Source organism: Pogoniulus pusillus, chromosome 39 (genome assembly GCF_015220805.1).
Source record: "Pogoniulus pusillus isolate bPogPus1 chromosome 39, bPogPus1.pri, whole genome shotgun sequence".
Classification (NCBI taxonomy): Eukaryota; Metazoa; Chordata; class Aves; order Piciformes; family Lybiidae; genus Pogoniulus; species Pogoniulus pusillus.
In genome coordinates, this window is record NC_087302.1 from 414,923 (window position 1) to 438,669 (window position 23,747).

At 58.3% G+C, this 23,747-nt stretch overlaps 1 protein-coding gene across 1 annotated transcript in view; it reads left to right on the plus strand.

Annotated features, from left to right (window-relative positions):
* The first annotated feature begins 2,509 nt into the window (after window positions 1-2,509).
* Window positions 2,510-23,747, plus strand: part of LGR6 (leucine rich repeat containing G protein-coupled receptor 6) — a 177,804-nt gene continuing 156,566 nt past the window's right edge. The window contains exons 1-2 of the mRNA XM_064173489.1: window positions 2,510-3,588; window positions 4,033-5,376. Coding sequence (XP_064029559.1) covers window positions 5,015-5,376 — 362 coding nt within the window. The 5' untranslated portion in view covers window positions 2,510-3,588; window positions 4,033-5,014. The remainder of the gene's footprint in view (window positions 3,589-4,032; window positions 5,377-23,747) is intronic.

Consider the following 23,747-nt stretch of genomic DNA (forward strand, 5'->3'; position numbering starts at 1 on the left):
GCTTGGAGAGCAGAAGCACAGGGGCCAGGCAGGTACCAGGCAAGTCTGGTCTGGAAGGGGAATTCCTCCTGGGACAGCCAAGTAGGACCAGGGCCGAGGTTCCCTCTCGCGTGTGCCAAGCTTGCCATGCCTTTGGCTCCCCGAGCAGATGCTGCAGACTCCATCAGGGAAGCCTTCAGGCACGTGGCACACTGAGCCAGGGCCCTGCTCCACCTCCCAGGGCTGCCACCCAGCTCAGCACCTCTGCCCCACTGCTGCTGCGAGCAGCCTCTCCCAGAGCAGGGCTTTGAGTGCACCTGAGGCTTGTGCTCTTCTGTGCCCTGGGCACCAGGGCAGAGCCAGCCTGCCTGTGCAGCTTCACTGGCACCTTCCTGCTGTCAGGGGTCACAGACAGCTGCAGTCTCCATCCTTCTGCCCAGGCAGGCACCTGGAGCAGCCTGCTGGGCTCTGGAGCTGTCTGCTGGCAGGTGCTGCATTTCCTCTCTGAGAGCCTCTGGCAGCCCTTGCTGGGCCTGGACTCAGCCTTGTCCTGACTGTGGTGTTTCAGCCTCTGGGGCCCTGGTGGGAGCAAGGACCCCGGGGTGGTTCCTCTGGCCTTTGCCCTTGTGCCCAGCAGAGAGATCTCCAAGGCGTGCTCTGGGCTTAGAGGCACAACCAAGGCACCAGAGTCTTGTGTCCCTCCTGGTCTGGGCTGCATTCTGCTCTTCCCAGGTCTGGTTCACCTCTGCTGCTTTCTGTCTTCTCCTTCCCCAGCCTGTAGTGAGCCATGAAAGCCACGGAGCCAGCAGGCTTGCTGCGGGCACAGGGGCAAGCAGCAGCCTCTGCCCAGGGAAACATCACCAATTCCCCTGGGCACTGGGGGGAGACTTCTGCCAGCTGCTTGTAGAATGCTTCAACTGCCTCTTTGTCCTGGTTGTGTGGTCTCAAACAGACTCCCAGCAGGGTGTCAGCCTTGCTGACCTTCCCCCTCATCCTCACCCATAAGCATTGGATCTTATCAGCACAATCACCAAGCTGAAGGCAATCCAAACCCTCCCTACCCTGCAGGCCCCCTCCACTGCCTCCTTCCCTGGAGACTTGCCAATGTGCCACCCATCTACCCTGGAGGAGGGTCCAGGGATCTCCAGACCAGGTTGCCTGACCTCAGCACCAGAGAAAGATTGTGGAGCAGTTCATCTTGTGTGGCATGTGCAGGGTAAGGGCAGGCTCGGGCCCAGCCAGCACAGGTTCTCGAAGGGCAGCTCCTGTTTGACCAACCTGACCTCCTCCTGTGGCCAGGCACACCTGGAGCTTGAGGGACAGGAGGTAGCTGTTGCTCTGCTGGAGGGCAGGGAGGCTCTGCAGAAGGACCTGGCCAGGCTGGCTCAGTGGCTGAGGCCAGTGGGATAAGAGTTAACAAAGCCAAGTGCTGGGTGCTGCCCTTGGGTCACAACAACCCCATAAAGGCTCCAGGCTTGAGGCACAGTGCCTGGAAACCTCCCAGCAGAGAAAGATCTGGGGGTGCTGGGTGGCAGCAGCTGAACAGGAGGCAGCAGTGCCCAAGTGGGCAAAAAGGGCACCAGCAGCCTGGCCTGGACCAGCAATGGTGTGGGCAGCAGCAGGGAAGTGCCCATGCCCCTGAACTGGGCACTGGTGAGGATGCACCTGGAGTCCTGGGTTCAGTTTTGGGCCCTCACTCCAAGAAGGACATTGAGGAGCTGGAGCAGATCCAGAGAAAGGCAACAGACCTGGGGCAGGGTCTGTAGATCAGGGCTGGAGAGGAGCAGCTGAGGGAGATGGGGGGGTGCAGAGTGGAGAAAGAAACTAGGAGAGACCTCCTCATGACCCAGGTGGGGGTTGGTCACTTCCCCCAGTGTCAGGTGATAGGAGAGGAAATGTCCTGAGATTGTGCCAGGGGAGGGTTAGGTTGGAGAGGAGGAAAAATGTCTTTGCTGCAGGAGTGGTCTGGGACTGGCAGAGGCTGCCCAGGGAGGTGGTGGAGTGCCCATGGCTGGAGGTGTTGAAGAAGGCTGTGGCCATGGCACCTGGGGGCATGGTTTAGTGGCCATGGTAGGGGTGGGTTAAGGTTGGACTGGATGATCTCAGAGGCCTTTGCCAACCTTAACGACTGTGTGAGCCCAGAGCTCAACTCTGTCCCTTACAAGCAGGTCTGTGTGACCTGAGGGTGCACAGAGCATGTTAGGAGCCTGCGTGGTGCAGCCACAGCACTCCAGCAGCTGGGCTGAGCCCAGCTCAGATCCATGTCCTCCTCCTCTCCCTCACATCCATGTCCTCCTCTTCTCCCTCACATCCATGCCTTCCTCCTCTCCCTCAGAGCCATGCCTTCCTCCTCTCCCTCAGAGCCATGCCTTCCTCCTCTCCCTCACATCCATGCTCTCCTCCTCTCCCTCAGAGCAATTCTCTCCTCCTCTCCCAGCGCTCTCCTCATCTCCGCAGACCACAGCCTGGCGCTAGAGGACAAGAGGAGCTCTCGCTGCCTTCAACACCGCCCAGTGCTGCCCTCCCTGCTCACAGCCAGCTGCAGAAGTGACTCTTCCACCCTAGGGGGACTTACTCAGGCATTCCAGGTTTGCCGTGGAAACATCAAAACCCTCTGGTCCGAGGGAGCTGACGGCCAGGCCCTTGGTGCTGTCAGCAGGTCTCGGAGGAGCGAGGTTGGAAATGCAACGCCGCAGCCGAGCCGGAGCAAAGCACAGAGAGCAGCCAGAGAGGCTGCCCAAAGCCACTCTGCAAAGTGCCGCTGCAGCCAGGGGCCAACTGCCCACACAGCTCCGTGCCAGGCTCTGCCGACAGCCTGCTCAGCCAGCTCCCTGCGCCCCCAGGAGAGGTCACGGGGGGAGAAACTGTCAGGCACTTGCAATGCAGCTGCTGCCTGGCTGCTTGGGCTGGAGAGGCACAGGGAGGTGGCAGAGAAAAGCAGGAGCTGACACCCTAATGTTTCATCATAGAATCACAGAATGGGCTGGGCTGGAAGGGACCTCCGAAGGTCACCCAGCCCAACTCCCCCTGCAGCCAGCAGGAACATCCTCAGCTAGCTCAGGCTGCCCAGAGCCCTGCCCAGCCTCCCTGTGCGTCTCTCCAGACTGACACCAAACTCCTGGCTGCTATTGAAGCAAGTGTGGACATCTCAGGCTGTGCTGAAGCCTCACATCAGAGCTGGAGCAGAAGAGTGTAAAGGAAACTTTCCAAGGAGGACTTCCCCTCTCCCCACCAAGAAGTGTTTTACTTAATGACATCTCCAGCACTGCTGCTGGTGGAAGGAGCTGCATTCCAGTGAAATCAACTTCTGCCCACAGTGCAAAGTCCTTCCTGCTCTGCACTTGGAGACAAAGTTTCCATGGACTTAAGCAGTGCTGGAGATTCAGTTCTGAAACTGCAGGGCCTGAATGGACTTTGCAAATGGAACAGTTTCATCACCCGGGCCAGGAGCCCTCAGAGTCTGTGCATCAGCCCCAGACCCTGAGCTCCATCTTGAGCAGGGATTTGTGGAAGAGATCCTCTGACTCAAGGGCCTCAAGGCACCCGAGCCCCAGCTTAGGTGGAGCTTTCTGTACCTCCCACTTCACAGGCTCAACTTCCTGAGCCCAGGTAGGTCTCCCCAAGCTGGCTGGAGTGTACCAATTAGGAAAGGCTTTTGTCAGAGTGAAAAGCACACCCAGAGGAAGTGTGGCAATGCCAACCACCTCCCTCCTGTGCTTCAGCCACCTACCATGGCATGGACGCAGCCAGAGGGGTGACTTCGTGACTTTGGCTTTGCAGCCACCCACACTTGGACCCTGCTTCCTCTGCTCTCTTCACTTCCTGCAGCTACAGCTTAAGGGGTGACAGAGGAAGGAAGAAACTGGCTCCAAGGGGCTCCAGAGCCGCCGGGGCTGGGCGGTCAGCTTGCTTTCTGCAGTGAGAGACTGTTGCTGAAGAACAGCAACCCCCCCCCGCCAGGGGCATCCCGGGGACAGCCAGTGCAGGAGCAGAGAGGGCACACAGAGCTGGCAGCCTTGGCCCACTGCAGACACAGTGCCCTTTTCTAAGCAGGTACCCTCTGCTGCCCTGGGGCTCAGCAGCTCCTTATCACCCAAGCAGCAAGAAATCCCGTTCTGATGCACATCCCATGTCCCAGGACACTCCAGGACCCTGGGCTGAGCTGGCTCCAACCTACATGATGGAGCTGCAGATGAGATGACTTCAAGCTTCTACTATTCCTCTACTTTGACCTCTGACCCAAGAGATTAGAACTTTACCCAAGGTCAGAAGGAGCTTTTGGAGCAAACCAACAGCTTGCTGCTGGTGCCAGTGTCGTGTGGCTCCTGTGAACACAGCTCACACAGACCTGACCCTGCTCTGGCAAGCAGAGCAGCTGCAAGAGCACCATACCCTGCTGTCCTGGAGAGCTCTCTGAAGGGGTCCTCCACTGAGTTCAGCACCATGGCACTGCTGCTCCATCCTCCTGCATCTCCCACCCAGCCCCTGCCCCATGCGTGGAGAGAGCAGTGGGGCTGTTGACAAGTGAGGGCTGGTGCAGAGGACAGGCAGACCTGCTGCCCTGGGCACCCAAGGAGCAGCCTCTGCGAGCTCCTCACTGCCTTCTCCCTGGCTGCACCCTGACTTTCCAGTTGCAGCAGGGTTTAGCAGGCAGCACAGACACAGAGTCCTTTATCTGGCGCTGGCTTTCAGTCTCGGCGTCTGCAGCCCTTGAAGTCCTGGTTGGGTGCTTCTGCCTCCCCGCTCGCACCGCTCTGCCCTGCTGGAGCCAGTTCTGCCTTCCCCTGCCCTGCTATCTCACACTAACAGGGTTACAAAACAAGCACAGGTCCCGCAGCTATGAACAGGTCTTTATTTGTTGAGGTTTCTTTTTTTTTTTCTTTGTCTTTTTTTTCTCCCTTTTCTTCCCTTTGAATTAAATTCCTGCCAGCTCCGGGAGAGAGAGAGGGAAAGAGTAGAAAGTTTAACTCCTCCCATTGGAGCGTCTCACGCCCCTGCCCAGCCCTTGAAACCCAATAACCAAGATCATTCAACAATGAGTTCCCTTCCCTGGCTGCATCCTTGCCACTCTCGGACCTGCCGGAGGTACCCTGCCCGCTGCCTGCGCAGCGGCATCGCTGCGCCCCATCCCTCCGGGTCCCGGGCTGGGAGCGAGCCGGCGGCAGGGCAGGCGGCGCCGGTGGCTGCAGCCAAGGCGAGGATGGAGAAGCTCTTCTTCTGGGGCTTTATTCTGGCCTCCTCTGCCCGCTTCCAGCCGGTGCCTGCAGAGCAAGGTGCTGCGCCCTCGTGCCCACCCCAGTGCCACTGTGAGGAGGATGGCATCGTGCTCTCCGTGGATTGCTCTGAGCTGGGGCTCTCAGAGGTGCCTGACAACCTGAGCCCTCTCACGGCTTATCTGTAAGTACAGCCCAGCCTCTTGCTGGTTCTTTAACAATGCTTTCTTCGGACCCCTTCAGCTTCCCTCCGGCTTGGAAGCTTGTGCCACATTTCCCTGACGTTAATTTTCCTCTGGAAATGAGAAGCAAAACAAACCAACGCCACCAACAAAGGCAGCTCTTGCTCCGGGACCTGCCAGCCTGAGCCAGCTCCCCCTCCTCCCCGCGCCCCTCTGCGAGCCCTGTTTAGATTGCGATGTTCTGCATGCTTTGCTTCTTGATTGCAGGGGAGCAGAGGAGCTGATTTGCTGGGGAGATTCTGGTCGTCAGAGAACATAATGGAGTATTTACAGTGGGCAATTAGTGCAAACTGCTCTGAGATCCTTCTGTCAAACATTTCAATGCCTGTGAGAACTTGCGGGGGGAGCGGGGGTGGGAGAGCTGGGCACCAGCAGTGTCCAAGCTGCCTCCTTAAAATCAGTGCTGAAGTCTTGTAAGAGGAGCGTTGGTGCCTTGCTTTCCTTTTGTCAGTGCTGCCGCTGTTGTCGGTATGTTTTATTCTATCCATGCACTCTTTATTATGGTTATATTTTACTGCATTTAAACGTCCTTAATTGCCTGGATGCTTCCCATCCTGCCTGCTATGAGTACCCCAAAGGGTTCAGCTACCACAAGCATTCGTGGGTTTGTTTCTCCACTCAGAGCTGGTCTCAGTGGTGCCCTTTGACTAGTGATGGCTGAGGATATTCCCCTCGTGAGCGAGGGACTCCGTGGGAGATCTCAGGGTCTGACCAGCTGCCAGGGAGCTGAGCTGGCCCTGGTGTGCACTGGGGAAGGTATAGAAAGTGCTTCAGCCACCAACTTCAGCTGTGCTGCAGACAGCCTGGGTTTGCTCTCCCGGCCAGGGATGCCAAGGGATGTTGTGTGGACCACAGTCATTGAGGACGACAGGTGGCCCCCCAGGCAGTGCTGGGGATGTCCGTTTTGTGCCCATCATGCTGAGAGGAGGCTTGTGTCCTGGGGTGGCACACAGGCGTGTTGCTGATGTTCTGGTGTAACTGAGATGCAGCTGCTCTGGCGCACCCTGTGATGCTGTGCACCCTCAGCTGAGAAAGCTGAGCACCCTAATCTGTTCAGGAAGGGCTTTGAAAAGCCAGGCTGAAGCTGGGTCAGAGCTTCTCTGCTCCTCCTGCTTGTCTGAGAATGTCGCACCGTCTTGTGCCAGCCAGTGGATGGGCAGAGCTGTGCTGGCTCGGTTGAGAGAGAAACATGACAGGGAAGGAGGATTTTCACTGGGAGGTGAGAGAAATGTGTGGTGCAGGCTGCGTTTCGGTGGGAGAGGGAGCCACAGAGCCACACTGAGGTGTGTCCTGCACAGAGCTGTCCCCTCTGCTGGAGGTGGCTAAAACCCCGCGGGCTGTAAATGTTGGAGGCTGCAGAGCTTTGCAGCACCGATGCCACTGCCAGGACAAGTAGCAACCCTGTCAGGGACCCACCCCACAGACATGGCTCTCTCTCGGCAGAGAAGATGCTGCTCAGAGACTGTCTCTGGCACTGGGAGCTGCAGGACACTGCTGCAGGAGCCAAGGGACATCTCACCCTTTAGCGGTGGTGGCTGGAGCAGGGACACAGAGCCCTGGGCCGTGGGTGCCTCCTGGGTGGGCCCCAGGGGCCGGTGTCAAAGATGCTCCTGGCCTGGTGGTGACCCTGCGGCTGCTCCTGGCACATCTCTTTGGTGGTGGCACGTCCCTTTCATGAGGGCACATCCCTTTAGTGGTGGCACATCCCTTTGGTGGGGGCACATCCCTCCCCCTCCCACAACAAACCCTCAGGGACACCTGGCAGAGAAAGAAGGCAGCGAATGCCCAACCCCTCCCTGTTGTCACTTTGAGAGGGGACATCAAAGCCATCTGCAAACCCAAGGGGTGGGCAAGGCCAGGAGGAGGAGGAGGAGGAAGAGCTCTGGATGTGGCTGGCACTCGATCTATGGGGCAGCCCGGCAGATGTCACAGCTTGGGACGGCTGCAGCCGTGTGCGGGACCGGGACAGTAACAGCCACGTGCGGGACGGGGACAGGGACATCTGTGTGAGGGTGGTGACAGCGACAGCAGTGTGCAGGCGGCGACAGGGACAGAGACACGGACAGCGGCAGCGACAGGCTGTGTGCGGGACGGGGACAGCCATGTGAGGGGTAGCAGCAGCTGTGTGCGGGGCAGTGACAGTGACGGTGACAGCCACGCTCAGTGCACGGACACCCGTGTGCGGGGAGCCCTGGGGCCAGGCTCCGGCCGGGAGCTGCTGCAGGGTCTGGAGCCGTTCGGGTTTCCCCAGCCAGCTGCTGCCGGTCCCTCGGACCCCGCCGGGGAGCGCCCAGCGAGCGGTGCCAGGGGCTGGCTGCCAGCGCGGAGGGCTGGCGCTGCCTGGCTGCTCTCCCTGGCTGTGCCGCTGCCCTCTCGGGCTCCCTGCCGCAGCCGCGCAGGGGCAGGTGCTCGGCTCCGGGGGCGCAGCCAGAAGCGGAGCGGCAGCAGCGTTGCGCACCGGTGGCCCTTGGAGCTCTGGGCTCCCCTGCCACCCGGGCTCCAATCCCACATCCAGACACGCCACAATGCCCAGGTTGCCCTGGGGGCTGCGGGGACTGCAAGGCAAGCCCCGTGGTGGCAGCGAGGAGCACGGAGCCGAAGGGCAGCTGCTCCCACCACTTCCCAGCTCCTTTGCCTGTCCTCTAACCAAGACGCTGCTTCTCGTCCTCTGTTCTGTAAGCAGCAGGACTCCCTCGGGTGCAGCATCCTCCTAATAACCTCTGATTAGACTCTGCCGCGCCACTAATGAGCTCCATTTATGCCCCATCCTGACAGCTTTGTGCTGTCTCTCTGCAAGAACCCTGCCCTTGCTCACTTCTGCATCTTCCCGACCTCAGTCCCGATCCCACCCCTCCAAACCCAGGTTTTTCCATCGAGGCATCACTGGCGAGCTTGCAGCTGTGCTCAGGAAGGTGGGAGACGTGGGAGAAGTGGATCACCTCTACCTCTGCAGCATGCCCCTGGGCACGCTGAAGCTTCCTTGGCAGCCCTGCACAGAGCTCAGGGGCTCAGATCGGCTGGGGACTGTCCGTGTGAGGCGACAGGTCCCTGCTGCCTGCACTGCTCCTGCAGGTTCCTGGGCTGGATCAGGGCTCATGCTAGCTGCTGCAGAGCAGTGATCCTGCCTGGGCCATCACACAGGGGCAACCAAAGGGCTTTCCAGAGCATGAACATATTTCATAGAGTTACAGAATCATAGAAGCACAAAACTGTTTGGGTTGGAAAAGTCCTCTGAGATCCTCCAGTCTAACACCAACCCAGCCCCACCATGGCCACTGAACTATGGCCACAAGTGCCATGGCCACAGCTTTCCTGAACACCTCTAGGCAGGAGACTCCACCACCTCCCTGGGCAGTTCTGTTCCCTGTCCTGGAAAGCCAGCAAAGCCCTGGGGCACAAGACAAGTGGTGAGGCTGTTGCTGTCACAGCAGAATGTGGGGGAAGAAAGAGCAGCACAGCCTCTGGCATGTCCTGGGTCCCACCAGGCCTCGGAGGAGGCTGCCCAGGCAGGAAGCTTCTCACTGGCCACAGGGTTTCTGCTGAGGTCACAGGATCAGAGGATGCCAGGGGTTGGAAGGGTGATGGGGATCAGGAGCTCTTGGGGCTGTTCTCACCTTACAGAAGCATTCTGAGCCATTGCCTGGAATTTAGCACCCCTCTGGAGAGGGCCACACAGCTCATGCTCTGCTCTGAGCTACCTCTGGGGCCAGGGGCCACACGGGCCCAGGGCAAGGATCTGCAGCCTGCAAGGGTGGTCTGACATGAAGCTGGCTAGACACACCCCTGGTCACACAGTGCCACATCCAGTGCAGGGAAAGGCTGAGTGAAGGACTCTTCTTTTTGATATTTGCCTTTTCCAAGCACCCCCAGAACTCTGGGTTCAAGGACTGAGCACAGAGCTGCAGCTGATGACTGCAGCAGGACCAGCAGGAAAGCTGCAGGCAGCTCCCTCAGCACCAAACTCTCCCTGCCTGTCTATCCCTTCTGCAGCTCCCAGTTTGGGAAAAAGGAGGGCAGCCCCCACCTCATCTTCCCTACCATGGGAAGCACCCCAAGAGCTGCCAGGGGAAGCAGGGCAGCTGTAGGAGCCTGAGCAGTCCCTGCAGCTGTGGGGAGGGAAGTGAGGCTGGAGGAATGAATGGGCTTGCAGTGGGCTGACAAGGATCTCCCACGAGGGTAACAGGGACCTCTGTGTGCCCTTGGGTGCTAGGTGACAGTCACACACCCTGGGAAGCAGGAGGAGCAGCAGAACATGCACAGAGCACAAAGCCCTACTGCCAAGTGTCAATCCAGTCCTCCTTGGAGGCACCTCTGCCCCCTTGCCCAGCAGAGCAGTGAGTTACCATCCTGTGGCTGCTGCTCACCCAATGCCAGGACTCATCCACAGCACAGGAGCCCAGCACTGCACCAAGATCCATCCAAACATACCACCAAGGGGCAGCCCCACAGCAAGGAGCTCCCAGACCCTTCCACTTCTCAAGCCAAGTTAGAGCACAAGGTTTACAAAGCCCTCCTCAGGTGCTAGTGGCCAGACTGAGGCACTAAGGACTGGCTTTGCCTCCCTCCTTTCCTGCTGGAAGACTGGTGAGAGATGCCACCTCTGCCCTGCATGGCCAGAAGTTCCTGGGCTCACCCTTGGGCATGCCTGGCATGCCTGCTGGGACAGCAGCCACAGCAGGAGCAAGGGCAGAAGCATTGAGGAGGTTGGGGTCCCAGTGTGGGGGGCAGAGGCTGGTGAGAGGCATCAGAAGAGCTGGGCTCTGGCACACCCTGCAGCAGCCACAGGGGCTCCTGTTCACCATTTGACATTGCTGAGGCACTTTTTGGTTTTTTTCACCCCAAAACCATCAGGGGTAATGAGAGCTTCCTGCCTCCAGGGCCTGGGCTTCCCCCAGAGACCCTCTGCAGAGCCTGGTGGCTCCACACAGGGACTCCCCCCTTGGTGCATCCTTGCCAGCAGGGTTTCCAGGCAGCTCTGAGGTCAGGCTGCCTAGGTTCAGCTCCAGCTACCCAGCACCTCACTTCCCACCTCAGAGTCTCCTGTCCTGCTGGTGGCTCTTTGCTGGCATGTGTAGAGACAAGCCCATGGGGAAGCATTTCTCAGCACTAATGCCTGCCAGCACCTGGGGGTACCCAAGCAAGCTGGGCCAGACCAGGCTCTGCCCAAGTCCCAGCTGTCAGAGAGAGCTACAGGTGACAAGCCCAAGACTGCCTCTGGCTGCTTGTTTCCCTCCTCTCCAGGGGCAAAACCAAAGTGGGAGATGTGGCATCAGGCACAGCGTGGGAGAGAAACTGAAAAGCAACCTGGAAAAGCCACAGCTACCAAGTGGGAGCTTCCCTGTGACCTTCTGTATTCTCTGTTGGGAGAAGACCAAGCAGTGGTGAGGGATAGAGTGCCCTGGGAGGGGTCAGAGGTGCCCAGAGCAAGGCCAGAACTGCAGGGCCATAAATAGTGAGGGCAGGCCTAAGGCTGCCTGAGGAGCACATGGGGCGGATGATTTTCCAAGCAACATCTCACTTTGTTAAGAAGGAAAATCTTAGTGCAAAGTGAGAGAGATGCAGTAAGAAGCCCAATCAGGAGAGCCTCACCCCATGCTTGCACTTGTCAGTGGCTTTGAGAAGAGAACTTTCCTCTATGTACCCACAGGCACTTCATAGCCACAGCACAGGACTCCCAAACTGCCAAAGCAAAGCATCCTGGTGGTTCTAACCCATAATTTATTGAGATAGGTGTTTGTTGCTGTTCTATACCAGCTCCTGACACATTGGCTCTGTTCTGGGCTCAAGGGAAGGGGAATGTTGAAGTCTCTGAGCTCTCAAAGAGATTTCAGACCCATGATAGCTTTGTCTACCTCCTCCTGCCTCAGCACAGAATCACAGAATGGGTTGGGTTGGAAGGGACCTCAAAGCTGATCCAGTTCCAGCCCCCTGCCATGGGCAGGGACACCTCCACTAGCTCAGGTTGCTTGAGGCCTCATCCAACCTGGCCTTGAACACCTCCAGGAAGGGGGCAGCCACAAGGCCCCTGAGTTCCAGTGTCTGCCCACCCTCACTCTCAAGAATTTCATCCTCATCTCAACTCTCAACCTCCTCTCTTCCAGCCCAAAGCTGTTGCCTCTCATCCAGTCACTGCAAGCCCTTGTCAAAAGTTCCTCCCCAGCTCCCTTCTCTGGCACAAGCTCCCTTTTACCCCTGGAGAGGACAGGCTGGAGATGCTTTGGGCCAGCAGTGTTTTGCTGCACCTGGCTGCTGCTATCCCACTGTGAATCCTGTTGGCATCAGGGGATGCTGTGCTGGCCCTCAAGTGCTTCCAGGTACAAGAGGCAGTGCCGTGGGGGAATGAAGTGGAAGGCTGTGGCCCTAGGACCACAGGTCGTGGTTGAGACCTTGCCCAGGTTCCAGTCCAAGAGGAAGAGGCATCCTCTGCAGGGCTGTTCGGAAGTGGCAGCCTGGTGTCGGCACAGGATGTGGGCACTGCTGGAGAAGGGCTGCAGGAGGGAAGGTGCAGGATCTGTCCCATCCCGGAGGCCACAGGCGGTGCCCAGGTGTGCCTGCAGCCGCGGGAGCAGCCAGGGCTCTGCTGCCCTTGCGGCGCTGCGCTGCCCGCAGGGAGCCCGCAGGGGTGCGGCTGCGGAGGGCGGCAGCAGCGCGGGCGGCTGCAGAGCGTGCGGCTGGGGCCGGCAGCCACCGGTGACTGCCAGCAAGCCCCCTGCCCCCTCACCCTGCCAGCTGCGGGCGGGCAGCGGCGGGGGGAAGCCATTTCCTCCCACTCCCGCGTGCGGGATGCCCATCCCGGTGCCCGCCCTCGGCCCGAGCGCAGGGCAGCGGCAGCAGGCACCGCACCCGCGGCGCCGTCCAGCTGGCAGCACCGCGCAGGGGGCCTGGCAGGCAGCCCCAGCTCCCCCCCGACGTGCTCTGGGCCGCGGCAGGCTGGTCCTTGCTCCTGTCCCAGCCTTTGTCGCCTCTCCGAGGGCTTCCTGCGCCACCCAGCGCTTCTAGCGCTTCCTCGTCCCTCCTCATCCTCCGCTCTCTGCCCTGCCCTCCCCCCCCCCCCCGCCCCGGCTAAGCACTATGTCACAGCTCCCCTCTCTCCCTCCCTTGCTTGAAGAATAAGCTCATAAATCTGCCCGGGGCAACGAAAACACTGAGCTCCTGGCGCTCAGATCCGGGCGGGAGGCGCTGGAGCTGCCGATTGAAGCAGCTCAGGCTCGCTTTGAAAAGCTCTTTGATTGCGGCGGAGGCTCCTGCCAGGAGGCAGCGCTGGGCTGCAGGAGCCTCCCCCTCGGCACCTGCCTGGGTCAGGGAGCAGCAGCAGGGTGGAGGGGAAAAAGGAAGAGCAGCTCCTGCAGCACCCTGCCTCCGGGCTGAGGGACCCCCATGGCCCCCAGCAGGGCCACCAGAGCTGCTGCCCTGCTGCACGACTGCCTCCCCGGGGCCCTCTGTGCTGCGGCTGGCATGAGCCGTGCTGAGCTAGCAGCCAGGGCTGGACAACTCCTGCCTGTCCTGAGGGAGCTCAGAACACAGCCAACAGGGGACGAGCTCCTTGGCACCCTGCGAAGGGCACACGAGGCACCTGTAAGGGCACGTGAGACACCTGCATTGGCACACAAGGCACCTGCATTGGCACAGGAGGCACCTGCAAAGGGCACACGAGACACCTGCATTGGCACAGGAGGCACCTGCATTGGCACACAAAGCACCTGCATTGGCACAGGAGACACCTGCAAAGGGCACACGAGACACCTGTAAGGGCACAGGAGACACATGCATTGGCTCAGGAGACACCTGTAAGGGCACATCAGACACATGCATTGGCACATGAGGCACTTGCAAAGGGCACATGAGACACCTGCAAGAGGCACACGAAACACCTGCATGTGCCATGGGGACACAACAAGTGAGGAAAAGGGCAGCCAGAGCAGCTCAGTGCTGAGCTCCTGCAGCCAGCCCAGGGTCCTGTCCAGGATCAGGGGAGGCTGTGGGGACTCAGAGAGCAGCTGGGGCTAGGAGAGGGAGTGGTAGGGCAGTGTCTTGGGACGTGGTGGGAAGGGATAGGGGAGGATTGGCAAGGCTGAGCCTGAGTGCCTGGGGAAGGGCTTGAGTTCGGTAGGAGAGCTGAAGAGTGGTCAGAAGCAGCCTGCAGGCAGAAGAGCAGAGCCCAGCACAAGTCCTTAGTGTGGCAGCCAATCAAAGCATGGCCTGAGTGGAGGCAGGAGCCAGGGCAGGGCCCAGTGGAGCTCAGGTGGTACCCCCAAGCTTGCAGAAAGGATCCCAAAAGCGATGAAGTAAAACTTGCCCCAGCTCTGCCAGCACAGGCTCTGCTGGCAGAGATGAATGAGGCAGATCTGTCTCCTCCCCCTCCACGAGATGTCAGAGAACTCTTCCAAGCTATCAGCAGCTCTCCCTCTCCATTTGCCTTGTCTGTAGTCCTCTTTGAAGGATTTGAGAATGAGAAGCAGTCCTAATGGGAGTGCCACACCTGTCAAGGTAGGACCTGCTCAAGGGACCTGCTGCCTCTTCTTGTGAGCAGCCACAGGTCCCACTACAAAGAGACCCCAGGGAGACAGGAGCCTTTCCAGCACTGCACACCCCCATGGGCATCAATTAGGAACATTCCCTTCAAAGGGAAGGAGCAGCTCAGGCTCCTCCTGACATCCCAGCGGGATGGGAACCACAGGGCTGGAAGGGGAGCAGAAACATGGCCTCCTGCTGAGTAGGGGGTGAGAGAGAGGGGGGTGCACACATGGGGACTGGAGGGAGCCCTTGAGAGCACTGAGAGGTCTGCAATGCGTCTCTGAGCCCTGCAGACCACCAGCCCTTGAGGCATCCTCTCCTCCCTGCCCAGTGCCACCTTCTGGCACCAGCACAGACCAAGGAGTTGAGCCAAGGCCACAGGGGCTGTTGGCAGTGTGTGGGCAAGCACCAGGGGTCTCAGGGACCTGCAGGACCTGAAGTTACCTTTCCAAGTAGGTTACCTGGTGCAGAGACAGCTCTGGATGTGATTGCACCTTGTGACTTCCAGAGAATTCCCACTCCTGGGCATTCCTTAACCTTAGCAAAGCAAATGTTGCCTTTGTGTGCATGAAGCCAGCAGGGAAGGCACTCTGGCTTAGACAGAAATTCACCTGCTGTCTCTGCCAGACCACACCAGAAGAAGCTCTGGCTGCAGGGCACCATCTTTGCCGTTGGCTTTGCCCCTGTTTCTGTGGCTGCACTCCTGCTGTGCCCCCGCGAGTGCCCAGTGCCTGGCAGCTGAGCAGGGCAGTAGTTGTGGGAGCCTTTCACTGACTTCCCAGGCAGCAGCAGCCTGAGTCAGCCTGGCTGTGGACCTGACAACAGGCCTCAGGGCTTCTGCTCCTGCTCAGCCAGCAGCTCCCACGGGAGGGCTTTCAGCTCCCATAGTGGCCTGGGGGTTGTCAGGTTCCGTCCCCAGCTGTTGTCCCAGATACTGAGCCAAGTCTGGGCAGCCACCGGTGCCGGGTACCAAGGGGCTTGGGGTCAGACATGTTGCATGTGCAGACCCACAGGGATCACCGCCCAGACAGGACCTTGCTCACAGGTGTGGGTGGGACTTGGATTGCTGCACTCATTTCCTGTGGCCCTCAGCTCCACAACCTGCTGAACTGCAGGGGGGCTCTGGGTGCACTGCAGCTTGCCAGGGGCAGCCTGGCTGCTGCTGAGCTCAGCTGGTCTCCAGCTCAGGGCCGACACGGCAGGTTCTGCTGCTGTGGGTTGTGTTTGCAGCTGCAGTGCTGCACGGGAAGGCTCTGCCAGTGAAGGTGTTGCTGTGTTTTCATGTGGTGAGATTTATGAGTGACAAGAGCAAGGCTGCTGGAAGGTCTGATTTATTGAAGGAGGGGGAGAGGAAACAAGTTGCAGCCCATGCTGGTTGCTGTGCTGTGGCTAAGGTGAGCCAGCATCTGCTGTGGAAAGTGCCCTGCTCCTCTGCGGGGTGCTCTGGATCACCTGCTGATGCCATGAGGTGGAGCATTCCTTCTTCAGGGGAAGGTTTTCCACTGACCATCCTGCGGGTGGATTGGGAGAGGAGCTCTAAAACAGAGGGACACAGGGAGTCAGAATTTGGAGAGCAGATAGGTACCTCATGGGCTTTGGCTCCCCTGGTTAGTGGAGGCGGGAGGCAGAGGACTGGAGTCCAGCAGGAGAAACCTGCAGTTCTCTAGCTCTGTCCCAGCCTCCTGCTCCACTCCAAACAAGTTCTCTTCTCCTCTTGTGCCTCAGTCTCCCTATCTTTAAAGCACTACTCTAACCCTTCTCTAATGTGCTTTGAGATCAAGTGATGAAAGCAGTGCTCTGGAGGTGCTGCAGACTCTCAGCCTTTCCAGCTGCGCGTCTGAACTCTCTGTCTGAGCCTCTCAGGCTGGAAGACCTTTTCAAGGTTTATTAAAACATTCTTGAGCTCCACGTTTGCTCAGCCACAACACGAAGAGCAGCACCATGGAGCTCAGCTTTGGAGCCTGCCTTTCATGTCCACTGACCTCACCAGCTCCTCGCTCACAGGCGCAGCCACAAGCCAGTGCAGCTACTCACAAACTCCTCTGGAGCCACATCCAGCAGCTGCCTGAAAGCTTGGGAGCAGCACGGGAGTGGGGAAGTGAACCCAGATGGCAACCCCCAGCTCGGCCAGAGCCTCTGCAAGCCCCAGCTCTTTAATCTCTTTTCTCTAGGAAGCTGTCTTGCTTTTAGAACAGCTCCTCCTGACTGGCGGGGGTGAGGAGCAGCGATTGCAGCTCCGTGCCTAAGCCAGAGGAGGGAAAGGGCTGGCTTGGGTTACACAAACAGAGCTTTATTGTTTTTGCAGGCTTCCCATACAATTACACCCAACCCAACCCAAAACAAACCATGCTTGCTCTGGGGATCCCTGCAACAGCCCCAGAAGGATACTTGATTTAATGCCTGAGCTCCATCAGAACCTTTAAACCCTTTCCCAAACGCTCTCTGACCATGCAAGGTTCCACCCTCTGCCACTCCTGGCCTTCTGCTGTGCTGTGAATTCCCTCTGGACCAAACTGTTGTGAGTCCTGTCTGCTCTGGTGATGCTGGGTGATGACCCAGCTGAGCTGTGTCTTCAGCTCCTTCTTCCTTCAGCACCACTGCTGGCTTCCCAGCTCTCACTCTCCAGCCACATGGGAGCATCACTGCATCCCAGGGCTGTGCTGGCTTTCCAGGGAGAACAGAGAGTGGCTGAGACAGGGGAGGAAAGAATCCACGAAGGCTCTTTTTGGCTTCAGAGATCTCCTCTGCCTCTTCTGACTATCTCTAGCTACTGCCAAGGCACCTTCCAAACACCTTTGAAACATCTCCAGCATGTTGGGCACCGTGACTGGGCTGGAGGGGAAATCCACACTGCCTTTGAAGTCTGGATACTTGAACACTCTTGGAATTATAGGGCTGTAATGCAGAGGAATGTGTGGGGCTGTAATTGGGACTTAGATCCTCGGATGAAAGGTGCTGTGTACATACAAAAGGTATTATTATTATTGCTATTATTATTGCTATTATTATTACCATTATTGTTATTATAGGGCTGCAATATGTGGATTGGAGATGAAAGTAGCCCCAAAAGATCCTGAAATACAAGATGTGTCTTAAGGAAATTTCAGTCTGGAGCTGGGTTTTGTCTGCACAGGGGAAGCAGAGCTGGCAGCTCCCCTGCCCTGACGGCTCCAGGGCTGCCATGGGAGAAGTCCTGATTGCAGGCAGTGTTCCCAAAGGCAGGCAGATCTGGCTCTCGGAGGAGTGTCTCCAGGAGGAGCTATTCCAGAGCAGCATTAGACATTGGGAGCATCCTTTCTGAGCTGCTCTGGCTGCTGGCAGCAGGCTGGAGCCACCCCAGCAGGAGCAGCTGGGCTCTGCCGCGCCAGCAGCGCAGGAGCTGGTGGCTCTTAGCAGGGCTGAGAGGCAGTGGTGGAAACTGGAGCAGTTTCCCAGTGTCACTGAGCAGCAAGGAGGGTTCTGGGGGCATTGATCCTCCTGTACTCCAGCAGAGATGGCTCAGGGCCAGCATCCTGAGCTCAGGGTCCTCTTCCCAGCCACTGGCACATCTCTGCCTGGGCAGTCTGGCAGCTGAGCTCAAAGGTAGGCAGGGATCAGCTTTCATCCCTCACCGGCTCTGTGGCTTTGCACAGCCTTTACCATCAGCCTGAAGTTGTTCCTCCTGCCCTGTTCTGCACTCACAACTCATTAACAGAGCAGGACTTAAGCAAGCCAGGGACTCCCCAGGCCAGCAGCCCTGTGAGCTCCCGTGTCACAGGCTCTGTAAAGCATCAGGTTTCAGCTCAGCCTGCAGCTCCAGCTGCCTCTCCAGGGAAGGTGGAGGGAAGATTTAATCTCTTCTGATTTCCATCAGCTTTGAAAAACCAAGCAAAGTCAGTTTGAGTTATTCCATGGAGCTCAAAGATCTGGCCTTGGCCCTGCTGCTTCAGAGACTGTCACCCACGAGGGGGCAGAGGGTCTGCACCCAGCTGGTCCCACTGAAGAGCTGAAACGGGGGCATGGGAGGCAGGTGGGACGGGAAGGCTTGATCTGCTGGAGCTGAGCCCCTGCCTGAAGGAGGCCTTCTCCTCCCCTGAGTGGCAGTGCTGGCTCTGGCTAGCACAGACTCGACCTGATGTGGCACTGGGATCTAGCTGGTGAGCTCCAGCAGGAACCACAGCTGTTGGTCCTGGTCCCTGAAGCAAGCCAGGGCACAAGTTGGATTGACTGTTGATGCATGCAGAGACTTCTTTCAGACCTCCAGGCCCCCACTCCCCTGCAGAGCTGCATGTAGCAATAGGCTGAGGAGCTTCCACTGCAGCAGTGGCTGTCAGGTGGGTAGGGAAGGGTCTGTCTGCAAGGCTACTGCCACACAAGAATCAGCTGGAATGCCTTAGAGAAAAATCCTCTCAAGAGATGTCCAAGTGCTTCTGCTAGATGTGAATCCACAGCAAGCCAAACCTCACCTGCAGAGCAGAGCACAGCTCTGACACTGTGCCTCTGGCACAGCCGTGCAGCTGAGCACTGCCCAGCAAAACTATCCCCCAAGCAACAAAGGCCTCAGCATCCCTTGACTGCCAGAGGTGCCCTTAGAGAAGGCATCCTCCCAGCATCTGAATATCCAGACATAAAAACCTTTTCCCTGACAAACTGTGTGCCAAACCCCTTGGAAGGGTTGCAAAGCACAGATGTGTGTCTGGTGAGTGGCCTGAGCCAGCTGCTGTGCCCCGGTGTGGCAAGCAAGAGGAGCCCTGGGCACTGCTGCCTGCAGCCCTAGGCAGGTGCTGTGCCTGCCAGGCCCTGGCACTCAGGCTCCTGTGTCTGGGCTGTTGTGCTGCTTCTTCCCCCAGTCCTCTCTCTGTCGGTTTGCCTCATGGCCAAAGCTTTCTGACCGAGACCACCCACACATGCTGGCTTCCTGGGGAGCCTTTCACTCTCTGGGCAGCCCTTGCCCTGCCTTGCCACTCCAGCTGAGGGGAAAGCAGGCTTGCAGAAGCAGGAGCAGGGCATCTGCCTGAACCACAGGGGCTGCCTCACACCAGGGCTGATGAGTCAGGTCCATCCACAGCAGTCACTAAGCTCCCACAAGAGAGGTTTGGCTCCTCTCAGGAGGGTTCAGCTGCCAGCCCTGCTCTGCTCCTTCCCCAGTGGTGGTGATCAGTGGAGCTCTCCCCAGCAGAGCAGTGATGGTGACTCACCACAGCTCCAGTGCGAGCCAGAGCCAGCCACTGCAGCAGCAGTGCGTGCTGGAGGCAGCAAAGCTCTTCTCACCCACTTGACAGCAGCAGAAAGGCTTCTCCGGGTGTGCAGGGACCACCCAGCAGAGAATGAGATGCGGCAAGAGCCGTCAGGCTCTAACGGCTTGTGGCTGCCTGGTGACACCACACAGTCTGCTGCACTTAATGCAAACCCACTGGGGGGGTAGGGAGAGCAGCCTGAGATGAGCCAGCTCCTGTCATCCCTGGCACACAGCCTGTCCCATCAGAGGAGCTCCCAGCCCCCTGCCGGGACGCTGCTGGGCTTGGCTGGAGAGCAGCATGGCCCAAATCCCTGCAGGCATCTCCTTGCCCTTAGGAGGTGTGGAGCATGGTGAGAACTCAGCTCTTACCTTGGGCTGTGAGTTGCAGAGAAAAGCCAAAGTGCTGCAGACAGCAATGCAGAGCTCTCTGCTGCCAGCAGTGCTTGGAAGACTTCAGGTACAAATCTGACTTGGGTGGAACTGGCACAGAGAACCCAGGCTGCCCTGGCTCACAGTGGGGAGGATGCTGGGCACAGAGCAGTGCCATGAGCTAAAGCCAAGTGCCAGGTTCTGTGCTTTGGCCACAACAACCCCAACCAGTGCTGCAGGCTGGGGACAGAGTGGCTGAGAGCAGCCAGGTAGAGAGGGACCTGGGGGTGCTGGTTGGCAGCTGAATATGAGCCAGCAGTGTGCCCAGGTGGACAAGAAGGCCAATGGCACCCTGGCCTGGCTCAGGAATGGTGTGGCCAGGGCAGTCCTTCTACCCCTGTGCTCAGCACTGCTCAGGCCACACCTTGAGTGCTGGGTCCAGTTCTGGGCTCCTCAGTTCAAGAGAGATGTTGAGGTGCTGGAAGGAGTTTGGAGAAGGGCAGCAAGGCTGGGGAGGGGCCTGGAGCACAGCCCTGTGAGGAGAGGCTGAGGGAGCTGGGGGGGTGCAGCCTGCAGCAGAGGAGGCTCAGGGCAGAGCTCATTGCTGCCTGCAGCTGCCTGCAGGGAGGCTGTAGCCAGGTGGGGTTGGGCTCTGCTGCCAGGCAGCCAGGGACAGAGGATGGGGACACAGCCTCAAGCTGTGCCAGGGCAGGTCTAGGCTGGATGTGAGGAGGAAGTTGTTGGCAGAGAGAGTGATTGGCACTGGAATGGGCTGCCCAGGGAGGTGGTGGAGTCCCCATCCCTGGGGGTGTTGAAGAGGAGGCTGCATGAGGCACTGAGTGCCAGGGTTTAGTTAATTAGAAGGTGATAAGTTGGACTTGGTGATCTCAAAGGGCTTTTCCAGCCTGGTTAGTTCTGTGGTCCTGTCAGCAGCAGCTCCTTGGTTCAGGGCTCAGCATGGATTGTGTCCCTGGTTCCAGCACTGGCAGCAGCAGGGCACTCTGCCCTCATGGGCAGCAGCAGGGAAGGGAAGACTGACAGCATCCTGCCTGCCACATCCTCACAGCAGGATGGATCCCTTGGGCTGGATCCTCAGCCTCTGCTGGCTGAGTTCCATGGCTGCTGTCTGTGAAATTTCCCCATTAAAGGAGAGAAGTCCAAAAGGCTCTTTCCAAATGCTTCCAGCCCTCGTGTTTGCTCCGGGGGCTCCTTGGTCTGAGCACAGATCAGTTTCACCCAGAAACAGCTGAGAACCAGCAGCAGGCTTCAGTCCCGGTAAAAGTGCTGCTCTCCTCCTGGCAGTAGCAGCAGCTCTTGGGTTTGCTCCCTGCTCATTATAGCTTCTTGAAAGAGGGAGCAGATGTCTGCAGGCAGGGATCCCAGCAGTGTCTTCCTCAGGGAACAGTTCTGGTACCTGCAGGGAGATGCAGAATGCTGCCCTGGCCCGGGGCTCTGGGCTGCCTGGGGGTTACTGATGGAGCTTGCTGCCTGCTGTCTGAGTTGCCAGGAAGGTTCAGCTCAGAGATGAAGAACAAACCACAAGTCAGAATGCTGCTGTCTAACAAAGCCATGTCTGGGAGTGGGTAGCTCCAGCAGTTCAGGCAGGACCAGAGCCTGTCTGTGGGGCTGCAGAGCAGGAGATGTTGCCTGCTGAAGCAGGCAGCCAGCAGAGAGTCTCCATTGGACTATGTCTTGGGCTTGCTCTTTGCAGGCAGCCCAGGATTAGGAAGCTGACAGCATGGCCCAGAAGGAAGGCAGAGCAGGCTGGCTGAGGTGGGGCACAAGGGTCACAGCACCACAGGATGTCAGGGGTTGTAAGTGACACAGAGACATCGAGTCCAACCCCCACCATGCCACAGCCCAAGGAGAAGAGATGATGTGGAATAGAGAGTCACAGAGTCACAGAACCACAGTGTCATAGACTCACAGAACCTTAGAACCACAGTGTCACAGAACCACAGGGTCATGGAGTCACAGAATCTTAGCACCACAGAGTCATAGAACCACAGGGTCATGGAGTCACAGAACCTTAGAACCACAGAGTCATAGAACCACAGGGTCATGGAGTCACAGAACCTTAGAACCACAGAGTCATAGAACCTTAGAACCAGAGAGTCACAGAACCACAGTGTCATAGAGTCATAAGAACTACAGAACCGTTGAGGTTGGAAGAGATCTCTGAGACCACCCAGTCCAAGCACTGACCCAGAGCTCACAGTCCCACCACTGCTGCTGAGCCACTGTCCCTGCACCACCTCCTTGTGACTTCTAAGCAGCTCCAGGGATGGGAACTCCACTGCCTTCCTGAGCAGCCTGGGCCAGGGCTTGAGAACCCTTTCTGAGAAAAAAAGTCTCTTTCATCTCCAACCTGACCCTCCCCTGGTTCAACTTGAGGCTGCTTCCTCTTGTCCTGTCACTTGTTGCATGCAAGAAGAGCCAACCCCCACCTGGCTCCAGCCTCCTTTGAGGTTGGTGTAGAGGGAAGACTAAACCCAGGCCAGCAGCTCAGTACCCACCAGCAGCCTTCTCACTCCCCCGTGGGGCAGGGAAGACAATCAGAGAAGCAAACATGAGAGACCTCAAGAGTCAAGACAGAGGCAGTTTAGGAGCTAGAGCAAAGCGGAGCAAGAGCTTCACTCCCTGCTTCCAGCAGCAGGCAGGTGCTGAACTGCTCCCAGGAGCACTCCTGGCAGATAGGAGATGTCCTTCCCAGCAACGTTCTTTTTCCTCATCCTAGCCATAGAGCTCTCATTGCTGAGCAAGGTTCCACCTCAGCACCAGGAGACACCTCAGTGGTGTGAGGGTGCTGGAGCCTGGAGCAGGCTGCTCAAAGAGGTTGTGGAGCCTCCTGCTCTGGAGACTTTCCAAAGCCTGCCTGGCTGTGTTCCTGTGTGCCCTGCCCTGGGAGATGCTGCTCTGGCAGGGGCTTGGAAGATCTCTGGAGGTCCCTTCCAGCCCCTAACATTCTGTGATTCTGTGCTGTGGTCCAGGACATCCTCGAGATCAGATGTCCTGTCTGGGCTGCTCCCTCCCAGCTTACTGCATGTTCCCAGCCTGCTCCTAAGGGACAGAGTGAGATACAGCTGCTCAGCACTGGCCAGGCCTCTGCTGTGCTATCAGCAGCCACAGACACAAACCCTGTGGGCTGGCATGAGGAAAACATCTCCAGAGCAGTCAGAACCAGTTCTCACCTCCATCCATCTGCCAGGCTCCAGCATCCACCCCCTCGTGTCACTGCCTGAGTTCATGGCCCCAGACAGACTAAAAGCATCCTGCATTTAGTGCCACTGCTGGGCTGATCTCCAAGATCCTGAAGGAATGCAGGGCATGGTTGCTGTGCTGGGCAGGGTTCAACCCCAGTCAAACTCTGCTAAACCAACCTGATTTATTCACTCCACAGCAAGTCCTCCCTGCAGTGTTTTCCACTACTGATGTCACCTTCTCCCTGGCCATGCTGCTCACAGCCTTTGGAGGCAGGAAGGCAATGCCTGTCCTGCAGCTCCAGCCTCACAGACCTCCCTGCATCAGAGTCACATTGCACTGGGTTGGAAGGGACCCTCAAAGGTCATCTTGTCCAGCCCCCTGCACTCAGCAGGGACACCTCAAACCAGAGGAGGCTGCCCAGGGCCACACTGAGTCTGATCTTGAATGTCTCCAGGGATAGACTCTCGACCACAGCCCTGAGCAGCCTGTGCCCACCCTCGCTGTGCAGAACTTCTCCTGATGCCCAACCTGACTCTGCTCCAGCTCCAAACCATTGCCCTCAGCCTGTCCCCACAGGCCCTTCTGAACAGTCCCTGCCCAGTCTTTTCTACCCTGACCCTCATTTTGGCCATTTTGGCTTGGTCAGACCAGGTCCTGGACAAGCCACAGACCTCCAGGCCAGGGACCTGTGGTCTGTATGTCCTAAAGTGGAGGTCCAGGTTGATTTGCCTCAAGACAAAGAGCTCCAGGAGAGAGATGTGTTCTGTACAGCCAAGCCATGCATGGTCAAGCAGAGCTGAGGGGAGAACTCTCTTTGCCCTGGAGCAGCACTGACAGTGCCATGTTGGCTACTGCAGGTACCCCAAGGCTCAGGCAGATAGAGACTGCAGCTTTTCAGAGCAGCTGAGGTCCTCAGTGGAGGACCAGGCCATGACAGCCATACTTGGCAGGTCACCCTGAGAGCCACAAGCTGTCAGAAACCCAGAGCCAGAGGGGAACCAGAGCCTG